This window comes from Glandiceps talaboti, chromosome 16 (assembly GCF_964340395.1).
Source record: "Glandiceps talaboti chromosome 16, keGlaTala1.1, whole genome shotgun sequence".
Classification (NCBI taxonomy): domain Eukaryota; kingdom Metazoa; phylum Hemichordata; class Enteropneusta; family Spengelidae; genus Glandiceps; species Glandiceps talaboti.
The window spans coordinates 10,917,089-10,929,815 of record NC_135564.1 but is presented as its reverse complement, the minus strand read 5'-3'; the positions used below and the strand labels follow the sequence as shown (position 1 = coordinate 10,929,815).

Genomic DNA, 12,727 nt, shown 5'->3' with positions numbered 1-12,727 from the left:
ATTGTGTGTTGTTAGTTTTCATTTTATTTTACTTGGAAATCTACGGGAGGATTAAAATTGGAAATACCTAATTGTGGACATACTCTTCTCATATGTGCAACAGCCACTCAACGTCTTGCTTAGAGCATCAAAAGTCACGAGGTCGTGAGTTCCTTGGTTATATAAATGACCTTTTTTTATTACAATAGCCAATACTCTTAACTTGGTGCCAATAGAATCAGTTTCCTTTTTACTTTGAATCATAAAGTCGGGGAAATAATGTTCAAAATTTTGCTCCACATCTTTGAACTGCCTCAGTAAAGTAGATAAATGTGATGCAGGAGATTGAAACGAGGTTTCTATAGAAAGTCTAGAAAGTTTGCAATGCCAAAATACCCTCGAGTTTCGACTGCAATTATTAGTTACAGATATCATGACTTATATTCTTACCATTGTGGTCTAAGTCATCACCGGTGAACTCGTCAACTGTGTACGTACAGGTTGTCTCTTTACCATCCTCTGAAAGAGTTACCTTCATGACTAGTGAAGTACAGGAGATTCACTCAGTTGGAGAAATAACACGTTGATCTTCACTTTATAAAACGATTGATCTAAATACTTCTGTAAAAAAAATACGATTGTAGAGTAATTATCATAGTTATCACTGTTAGCTTAGACTGTGTAAAATTGTAACGCCCGCCTTTATCGGGTTCCAAATCTTTCCATAGGGGCTTGCAAGTTGCCAATCAACTGTTTTACTATATATTTTAGATATTTTTTTTTGTTATTTTATCATATACAAGCTGCGATATCACAAAAGAAACTGAAATATTTGCAAAGATAATTTGTGTGTGTGTGAATAATTTTTGGCCATTTTCATCATTCTCATATTCTTGTGCTGGTCGAGATCAAATTGTCGTTCTGCTATGCGCCATTCTTTCGACCAAGGGTACCGTTTGATGGTGAACTTTGGAAGATGAGATGATTTCCTGTTATTGTAATAATGTCGATAACAGAGGTCGATATAGTACATTTCAACCACCGGGCAGAACTTTGCCCGATGACGTTATTTTCTGCATAGCGGACACCAGGAGAACGAGTGAGTCGAGTATGAAGAACAGGTTCATAACTTGAACCTAAGTACCATAATCAAATATACTCCTAAAATATTCAAATTGTGTTTTAGTTTTCAAAATATATAACAGTCTCCCCTGTTGGTTGATATTTCCATTCGCAATAATTGAGGCAAGAAAAGTTTATAAAAAAAGGTTCGCCATTGTTTTGTCTGTGTGCTAAAGTGATGTACGTACATGCAGGAATGCTTTCCCTTGACCAATGATTGGCAAACATTTGTGTACACCTGCTGTTACACATATACATCTACTTAACTTTCTAAATGGATCATTATTTTTAAAAGTCACATGAGACTTTCTAGTTCATAATAAATGTAGAAATGATATATCATAAATGTATACAGACTCGTTGACGACTTTCCAGCCCCCTAACCCTTGTGGTCTTTCTAAGTTGGCGAAGTAGGTCTATGCTTGAGGGCGCCCTTCCTCATACGACGAAAACAGACTGACAATATACCGCGTTAGGCGTGTACAACAATACAGCAGGTCCAGTAGGTCAAGGTTCAAAGTGCAGTTGATAGTTTGATGACCTGACTACTACCTTCTCCTTCATGACCTCAAACGGATTGGATAAATGTGTCAAATTGACGCCCACCTTTACTTTAGCGTAAATATATATATAGTCATTTACATTGTATCGTCCGCAACGAATTTGCGACAGCATCAACGAAATGTTTCACGGCTGTATGTCAAACTGGCATGGCATAAGTCTCGCTAATTTCAAATGACACTAAATCTCCGTGATAATTAATAAATTATATCAAAATTACACTTACGACAACGTGTTGAAATTAATGGTAAATAACACGAGTCAGTGGTGCGCTGGGATGGGGTGGGGGGGGGGAGTCGTTTTATCAAAGGCGAAACGTGAACAATATTGACGCTGTGGTTTAAATAACACGTTTGCATAACTATGACATGTTAAATTTTAGAGAAGCCTTGGAAGCCAGAATGCAATTTAAATATATAGCAAGTTTTATCGCCGAGATGAACATGTTGGTTATATACAGTCAGGTAAGCTTAGCTAACGCTTCAAATAGTCGAATGATTGACATGGTTTACACCATGTGGAGGGTCTGCGTCAACATAGTCTATGTTTACACACATTAGTTAAACTTGTACACTTACCTGTAGAAATCCTCCTTTTTTCAGATCAGAGTTGTATAACTTGTAAGAACTATCCAACTTAGCATGACCTAGAACAAAGTATCGCCTAGCACTTGTCAAAAGCTGGTTGCAGTCATGTCATCGTGACCGATACGTCTATTACTTTACAAGGGTCAAAGGTCAAAAGTCAAAGATAACTAGCGGCCTACTCAGAATCAGGGTATTATCTAGTTCACATACTAACTGCTAGTGTTCGGTGTGTTCAAGTTCAATATCAATGTCAACATATAAAATGTATATAAATTGTAAATACATGTATTTTTTTTAATACAAACCTTTCATCATACACAATGCTGCTATTTAGTGGGGAAGGTCGAAACTAACTAGTCACAAACTAGGGGACAAAACATTACCTCCGCCCGTGATTGATGTATACGTAGATATACTTAATTCACGACTAATGTGTACGTATACTTGCTCAAGTCTCCGGGCAGTTTTCATTCTTTATTTTTTGGTCTGTTTTCTTTTTTCTTTTTTTAAAACCCCACACATTTAAATGTGTTCTTTGGCGTGAAATGATAACCTGACAGGGATTGCGAAACAGTCGGGTTAATACGCAGAGCCCTTGAATTGGGAGACTACAGGAACTAGCGGCGGAAAAAAAAATGAAAAACTTGATATTTTCCTTTAGTAACTGAAAACGAATAACAAACACAAAACACTTGAAGAATGGGACACTTCGACAGGTCTCCCAATACAAGTCAGTACCGTGTTTTCACATACATACATACATACATACATACATACATACGTACATACGTACATACGTACATACATACATACATACATACATACATACATACGTACGTACGTACGTACGTACGTACATACATATACATACATACATACATACATACATACATACGTACGTACGTACGTACGTACGTACATACATACATACATACATACATACATACATACATACATACATACATGCATCATTTCGAATGAAATAACACATGAGGCAAACTGTACAGTCACATACCAGGTATGCATACACTCTGACATCATCACCGTCATGAACAATTTTTACTACAAGTAATTAATAAAAAGTCTTACAAAAAATTTAAATAGAATGTTTAATCCACCATGAGCACAAAGGTTTTGTCAACGGAGAGCTCGGAATGAAATCAAGCATGTAACTGATAGATGCACTAACCGCAACTTTTTTGAGACTGTTTTGTTAGATATGCTAACGAAGTTGTTATACCCAGTATTGAATCACCTGTGGGTAAATATATATGTGCAGCTGAACAGATAATAGGTACAATTAATCCAATCAAATTGATATTGAGTCCGCACCCAAAAATCAGTACCCCAATGCAATCAGTATATCAACTTGTTGCTGTACTACTTCTGAATACAATAGACTTCTAATTGTCATGTTCAGTGTTAAATTATTGGTATTTTAACAATTTTCAGTTAACATATTGATGGTTGTCTGGTCGAAAACATAATACTCCAGTTACAATTAGTGCAACTTGAAAGTTTCCAAATTTACACAGTCATCTATGTTTTGATGTCTGCCTTTGATATTTTATGCATGGTGACAGGTTTTAGTTAATTTCATTTAGGTAAAAATGTCACAAGAAACTGACTGAATTTCAATCAAGATTGAATTTCATCTTGCTATCTTAAAACGTAGCAAGTGCAGTTTCGGTTTCTGCGTGGTTGTATCGAATAGAGCCAGTCAAGGTTAACTTGAAATGGGTTGTAAGTCAAAATCATACATTGAAAGTGGAAGAGGGGCACAGAATTACAGTTACGTCATTCAATAATTCATAATTTAGAAAAACCAGGTTTAAATCTCATGACGCAGTTGAATATCTCACTTCCTTCCTTTCTAATCACGAAGTACAAAATATGTTTCTCATTTCCATCTTCCCACGAAATCACTTCTAATTTATCGCCAAGACGTGCTTCACTGATGTACAGCATGGACACGGTATGAATCTGGTATGATTCAATGTCTCTAGTAAACAGTGAATATGCGCGATCCCTTGTCCCGAATGTTGCACAATCGGAGCAATATTTGAGGAAATGAGAGTGGTCTACATGCTGTTGAAAGTCGATATCACTTGGTGGTACGGTAAATGAATAACAGTATGCAGAACTAGGGGGCTTGGTTTTCAGTGGTCTCATAAACTTTGGAGCTTTCCCCGAGAGGAAATCTTTGCTTTTCAGAAGAGCATCTTCTAAAAATGGTGCTGGTCTTCTCGTGTCTTTATCAATTTCTACAAAGAGAGACGCAGCTCGAGCAACCATGTTGTCTGATTCAACCACTTTTACAGTTTGTGAGGTGACACGTGATGTCTTCCCAACGTGTGGCGTTTCATTCACGCTCAGCAGATGTGAATATCGATGGCAATCCGAATAGAAGGCTTGGTACAACTCTATCTCCTGGGCTTTCATGACATTGTATCGCTGTTTGAGTTGTTCCTTAGTATAGAACTTTCTTGGATTTCCATTACTAACTCCGCTGTAATTTCTGGGTGAATATCGGAACATCTTAAGAAGATGACTGAGGGATGCGAGATTCATACAGCCTATGAAATAAAGATTCGGAAATGAGTTACTAGTTCTCCATAACATTCATTTCTAATCGCTAAAACATACATTGGTCTACGTTATTTTCCCGCCAATTGTGATTACAGAAATAAGACAATGGTGTATAAGCTAACATCTAATTTGACGAAAAGTGACCAGATGTCTTTACAATATATTTACTATAGCATAAGCATGTTAATGTACACGTAACATTGGTTTCATAAGTAAGAGTAATAAGACAACGTTCTCCATAATTATGCCAAATATAGATAACTGCAGAAATTAAGTTGCATTGTTTTAGGATCACGGAAAGTTTTCGATTTTCCATTGTAATCAAAGGCATTGTAATCATGACATGTAGACTGCAAGATACACCCTCACCGGCCTTTTAATTACGTTATCTAGATGTCTATCAGGATTACATACCCATTCTATCATGGTTGCTCGATAGAAATTCCTTCGATTTGACATAGGCTTGCTTTCCGTCTTCAGAAAGATATGATTCCATGGTAATGATGGCCTTTCGTGTATATTTCCTTGGGTATATTCACAGGTGTGGTGCAACTTCGTAATCTGACTATTCAAGCGTTGTAAGACTATACCAAAATAGTTACACTTTCATTGGTCGTTCAGTTATAATTCTGCTAATAATGAGAAGAATGAACAGGTGAAACAGATATGAAAAGCCACACTAGCTGAGAGTGGAACGTTTTTTTTTAGATTGTTTTGTTAGATGTAATGACTTACTCGTAATATCATACACCTTGAACAGTAGTAAATCACCTGTGGGTATACGTATTTGTGTAGCTGTACACACAATATGGTACAATAAATCCAATAAAATCGATTTTTGGGTCCGCACCTTAAATTAGAGCCACCAACATGACGATTTCAACCTGACACTGTGTTGCCTGTGGATAAAATCGAGCTCTAATTAACATACACAATGTCTACATTTTAATACATTTCAGTGAGTATATTGTTGTTGTCTGACCCCCCCCCAAAAAAAAAAATAATAATAAGATAGTCCAATCACAGCAAGTACAACTTTTAAACGGTAGAATAACCAGTACCAGCTGATTTTATTTACCTTGTTTACTCCAAATGAGTTAACACCATGATTTAATTTTGTGTATACTTGACACTTAGGGACCGGACAGAATTTACGGCAGGGGGGGGGGCCTGGGGAGAAATTATCTCTGACTTGTTTTTTTTCCTGGCCCCCCCATCCACTGTGACCAAAATTTCACAGCCCCCCCTTTCAAAAGTATAAAAATTTCATGGCCCCCCCCCCAAAAAAAAAAGAAAAGAAAAGAAAAAAGTGCACAATATCCTGCCCCCTACAATAACTAAAAAGAGTACAATTTTTTTTGTTACTGTAGCACAACTGTAATATTTCTTTTGGTACTACTATTATGTTACTATTTCAGCCCAAACAACTTAGTAGTTGTAGAGGAAGTTTTTTAGAAAACAAAACAAAATAAAACATTTTGACCATACATGTAATCATACACATGTGGTATAATCTTGTGTATTTCCCAACTAGACACCATAAGTAGTCATCACTTAATACCAAGGCATTTGATGTGGTGGTTTTAACTGTCATTCACTGATACAAACACAGAAACACAGACAGAGTTAAACACACATTCACATGCGTGATTTGTGAAAAACTGTAGTGGGGACATTTGTGGGGAGTATCTAAGAACATCACATCACCTACATAGTGTATTCAAATATCTATTTATACTCATAACACAATAACTATCTAATGTCAGACATTTGTGATGTCATGAAGTGCTAGCAAACTAAGGATTTTATGCAGCTTTCACTTTCCTACACCAAATGCATTACCAATACACCTGTAAATGTAAGACATTTGTGACTTCATGTCACTGATGAAAAAACACTTAACACCACGCAGACATCTAAATGCTTTACAATATTTAGTACAGATAGATGCATTTGATAATGCTGAGGAGGGAAATAGTTTAATTTCACTGGTTTTAGATAGAAAGAAAGACACGTCTTGCCTCATATCTTCAGACTCTAGTGAGTCTGAGAGTGAAACTCAAGAATAGTGTCAAGGAAAGAAATAAAACACCTATCTAAATTAATCTGGCCAGACGTTTTTGTATTTACATTTTTCACCAAAAGGTCACTTTTTAAACACATAAATTACAGGTCCTATGCTAGTATATTACCATATATATATATTAGGACCTGTAATGTATCCTTGATGGTAATTACACACTGAACCTGTTTCCACAGTGCTAAAATGTATGTATGTATGCATGTATGTATGTATGTATGTATGTATGTATGTATGTATGTATGTATGTATGTATGTATGTATACATATGTGTGTGTGAACAACTTGGAGTATATAAGAGTAATTAAGGGTGTATCAAATTAATCTTGAGTAGAGTTTTTATGCTTCACTAAATACAAACGTACACACTTCCATTTTAATACATAAATGAAAGTGTAGACATTCAATATTAAAGGCGATATCAAGTGCTATCTCATGCAATGCTAAATTTTCTAACATATTAATTTTTTTCAATGACAAAATATTTCGCGGCCCCCCCCCCCTTTCAAACCATGAGAATTTTCAGGGCCCCCCCTTCAAGCCTCCCATTTTTTTCATGGCCCCCCCAATTTCTCCCCAGGCCCCCCCTCTGCCGTAAATTCTGTCCGGTCCCTTACAAAATGATAGCATTGCAACTGACCAGACATCAAGTGTAAAATTCATATCACATTTATATTTTGCCCTCAGTCATAAGAGACAGTAGGCATAATATAAGCAGACAAGATGGTAACATGACCGTCAAATAAGCGAGTGGTCTCTAGTTGATTTGAACTAATACATTAGATATTGGGTATTCTCACAGCGATTGGCGTAAAGAAAAGCATGACTGTTAATCTTTACTCTATAACTTGCAACAGTTTAAAGTTTATGTTAAAAGTTGAAAGTCGAAAGTCGAAAGTTTAAAGGTCATTGCTAGGAAAACAGGGCTATACCAATCTTCCGATTTACATCCACACTGCAAGGAATGTTAAAGTTGAGCTGGCGTGTCTGAAGGCTATAGGCGATAACTACAACGTTAACTTTGACAGATACATCTAACTGTTTTTAATGTTTAAGTTTTGCTATAAACGTATAAACGTGAACACAACTTACCTGGTGATAATGAAAGAAGTGGTTCTAATGCACATTGAAGTTACCCAAAATCCAACGCGTTATGTCATTATGACTGTTTCCGGAGTATTTTAAACTTTGACCCTAGTAGTTACTAGTATATCGAATAGATTAATACTTATAATATAATGAAATATCATAGTTACATAAGTAATTACAGTTCCAACACTTATTTTGGCTCTTTAAAATATGTACGAGTATATATACTATGCAAATGAAAAGGGTTTATATATCTTCACACATTTACTCCTCCCTAAATCGGTTTGTGGGAGTTGCTCCCCCCTCCCCCAGCGTTCAAATTATTGTCAGTTATATTTGTTTAGTTTTTACAAGCCCAAAGCAGGTGATGGCTCGAAGGGTATTACTACATTGCATGCATTCCACTCACTTTTCTGTCCAGCAAGTCAGCTATACTTAAGTAAAAGTCAACCAAACCTTGCACAATGGTGAGATGCACGTAAATTTGTTCACAGCTTTATGGACTGTGGATAACCATGCTAATGACAGCGGCTCACCCTACCTGTTCCATTCATTCAATTAATCAACACTATAATGTTTTGGAAATGCACAGCCTTTGCTTTGTTTTTTAGTCTTTTTTTTTAATTGCAAACCATTTCAAAGTTATACATTGGTTGGGTCTGTCTTTCTACATTAAGCATACAGAAAATGTGACCATACACAATTTTACATATATGTTCCATCATTTACAATCCATATATGTTATCCATGTGAATAAAAACATCTTGAACTCTATATGGGCAAAAGCTGATTCATTTTTAAAAAAATATGTATTATACATGATAAATCTAATCCTGTTAAAATTAAGAAATGAAAATGTAAATCATGACTGTGGTTTCATTTCTCAAATATTCCACGTTTTGGAGAATAAATAGAAATCACAAAAACTTCTCAAGAAGGGTACATGAAATACATTCAACAGTTACATTAGATCCCAATTAATTATTAAATGTTATATAACTAAAACAGACAGGATGAGTTGTCATATGGTATATCAGGAAATGGTGCTATTGAATGTCATATCACTTGATTCTACAGACTGTGAGTCATGATGCTGACATATTAAAATGTAAGAACGTTGTGAAAATTATCAAACTATCCATTCACTATGTGCCATCTCATATTTTTTCTAACAATGATCCACACTTCCCAACGATGTAGTAATGTAAATTTGCTATAGAACCATGGTTTACAGTTTTGACGTGGTAACATTGAACTCAACAATGCTGTGGAAAATTTCCTGCACTCCTTTCATTATTACAAAGTATAGAATGTATGGTTTGTCAGTATCTTCCCATGAAATCACTTCCAAACGATCTCCCCATCTACTTTCATTAATATACAACATTGATATGGTATGAACGTGATAGTGTTGTATGTCCTCGGTGAAAATAGAATATGCTCGGTCCCTGGCTGCAAATGTTGCACAATCCATGCAATATTTTAGAAAGTTGGCGTTATTAACATGTAGTAGAAAGTCCAGATCACTAGGGGGTACTACAAATGAATAACGATATGCATTTAACGATGGTTTACAATTTAGGGGGTTCATGAAGTTTGGTGCCTGGCCTGAAAGAAAGGGTTTGCTTTTCTCTACAGCATCCTCCAAAAGTGGTGTTGCTTTTCGTGTTTGCAGATCAAATCCGACCATCAGTGTTGAACACTTGTACAACGTGCGCTTAGTCTTCGCCCATTCCGTTGTGTTTGACACTACGAATGAGCTTTTTCCAATACGGGGTATTTCAATTGTGCTGAGTAGCTCCGAATATGAACCCCAATCAAAAACGAATGCAGGATTCACTTCTATTTCTTGAGCTTTCACGACTATATTTGAGTGACTATTCGCCGGGTAATATCTTCTCGGGAAACCTTTGGTATAATGGGAACCCTTAACCCGAACAATTAAATCATGGCGAACCAGATTTTCAGTAGACATCAGTCCTAACAAAAAATACAATCATGTCAATAAGCAACTTGATCAACCCTTACGGTACATTTCGTGTAAAGCTATATTGAAAAATAATAAAATGTTTCAGAAATAGAAGTATGAAAATTAAAAATGATAAAAAAATAATCACAATACTTAAGTCGAGATAATGATATATACAACAATTTTAACATGGAATTCCAAAAACAGCTCCAATGGCGTTGAAGCACAAATGTAGAGTTTGGACAATGATTGATTGTGTAAATTTCAGAGGCTTTGGTATGTAAGGAATCATTCTGTCTTGGCAAGTTAATTCATACCCACCTGTGTTGTTATCTTTCCCTACGACACTCTTGGCTGTTTATACATTAGAGTTTTTACCAAAATTAACGATGCACACACACACACACACACACACACACACACACACACACACACACACACACACATTTCACCATACCTATAACACTACTGAGCCCCAGTTAAGTTGTACTAAAAACAAGGATTTAAAAAAAATTGAAACTCACCAGTTCTGTCAAACAAGCTTGATGTATACTCTTTACAGTGAACTGTAGCTTGTTTTCCATCTTTGGATTCATGAGTTTCCATTTTGAATATGCAGGTTGATTAAGTTTTACCCTGTTGAAGAGAAAGGACGAATCTAACACAAAGTTTTCTACAGAAAGGAAATACCTTTAGGGTTGCATTAATGACTTCACTACTGACTTATTCATGGTTTATGAATCTTTATTTTTGCTGCCACTGTGGAACATGCATATATAAGCACGCTAATGTTTGAAGTGGGCACCACAGGGGTTAAAGTTCATTCTACAGGCATGATATTGCCTGCACATTTCAAAGGTCTCTGCACGTGGTCAAAGCCCAGTGATTGTCCATTCCTTTGTCAACGTGGTGTGGTTCTATTGGTTCTAACAAACTCGCAGTCATAATGCAGTCAACGATAATATTTAAAAAGTATTGAATCTTACCCCTGGGATCTTGACACCGAAGCAATAGCAATAGCGTACATTGACAGTCTTGCCATACAGCAAGTGTAAAAAAGGCTAAAGAACTCACCTTTTAATCCTGTACATATAGTAGGCTTGATTCTTTGAACTACTACGTAATATCAGACGACGACTTTAGAATGACGTCACTGAACTATAAAAGTTTATTGACCTCATTCGACCTCATCTCAGTGAAATACATATAGTCACTGCTATTGGATGCTAGTTCAAAAGATAATTTATAATATGCTCATTTATATTATGCTAATTATGCTTGAAATTGTTAATATTTGAGATTAGATTATGAGTTTGTTGATCGTAGCTTTAATTTATAATGAGTAATTTGTACGACGATTAATGATTGTCGGTAATTAGCCCGAGAAGGGCCCTTAGTGCCAAATAGCATGAATTGATACACACATCATATGATACAAGTGAGATAGACAATGATAGAAACCAACTCACTAGCCTATTGTTTACATGACTTTGCCGAACAACTAGGAATAATCATTAATTTACACAAAGTTGCTAAAATCATCGATGACTTAAAAACAGCAAGAGGTATTGCAAATATTTTTTTCAGACATTTCATCGACGAATCATGTATGAATTGCTTACAGCGTCTTTGATCACATTTTTTGTGGATACTGACGCTTTATAAATAAATTATTATTATTATTATTATTATTATTATTATGTTATTGCAGTGTTTTTCAATGGAGTGTCTGGTGACCGGCGAATTTATGGCATCAATTGAAGGGGTATTGCTATGAAAAATAAGCACCGGTTACCTTTGAAAATGGTTGCTTTGGTACATTGAATCCACAGAACTTTCAAAATATGTCTAAATCGTGAGCAAGCGTGAAACTGAGATAACGTGGGGAACGGTTATTTACATCTGGGGGATTACGTAACATATCCTTGGGCGATACACATACATTGTATTTGCCCAAAATCCTGTTGTTCTGTATCACTTTGTAACGATGTCGTTATTGTTGTAAAGATTCAGCTAGCTTCATCGTACATTGCAGTATAGCATGACAAGCAGATGAGAACTAGACTTCTGTCTTGGTGTAATACAGGTCGATGTCAACATGTGCGTTTGTACACAGACTGTGGTTAATGGTACCGTGCCTTGACCGCGTTTCCTACCCCAGCCCGAATTAGCACTTACGATTTTATGTGCATTTCACCTGTTTCTATTTCAATCGTGCTCAATCAACAAAAATATACAACACCCTAAAAACTATATGAACTATACTTGGCCATCACAATAATTAGATTTTAGATTTACCCGTTGCACATGGATCGTGTCCTTTGTGGTACATGCGGCCACCTCCTTATTAGGTAATAGATACATCCATGCTTTGGTACATGGTCGACTACCAGACATCCATCATGCATAAACTCGTAAGGAAGAGTTTATGCATGATCGACTGTTTGTCTATTGTGATAATCTCCCAGAAGATTAGACATAAAGCAAATTTTCACGGTCACTGATCTCTCACCAATTATAAGATTAGGGGTGTTTTAAGTTAGATAAGAGGAGAAGACTTAAGAATGGACAAGGTGTCTTTATTTAGTCAATAAAGTAAAGAGAGAATTACATACAGCCTCAGACTTTTAGTGGTTTGAGATACAGCTGAGGGCAAATTGAATACATTGTTGGATGTCTGGTCGAAACCTTAATACTCCAGTTACAATTACTACAGCTTGAAAGCTTCCAAATTTACACAGTACCATCTCA

At 36.0% G+C, this 12,727-nt stretch overlaps 1 protein-coding gene across 1 annotated transcript; it reads right to left on the bottom strand.

Moving 5' to 3' along the window:
* Positions 1 to 9,235: 9,235 nt before the first annotated feature.
* On the bottom strand, positions 9,236 to 10,614 carry LOC144447090 (uncharacterized). The gene is made up of 2 exons (XM_078136997.1): positions 10,501 to 10,614; positions 9,236 to 9,987 (listed from the first exon to the last, which is right to left on the bottom strand). The coding sequence occupies exons 1-2, from the start codon at positions 10,580 to 10,582 to the stop codon at positions 9,236 to 9,238; spliced, it is 834 nt and encodes a 277-aa protein (XP_077993123.1). The 5' UTR covers positions 10,583 to 10,614.
* Positions 10,615 to 12,727: the final 2,113 nt, after the last annotated feature.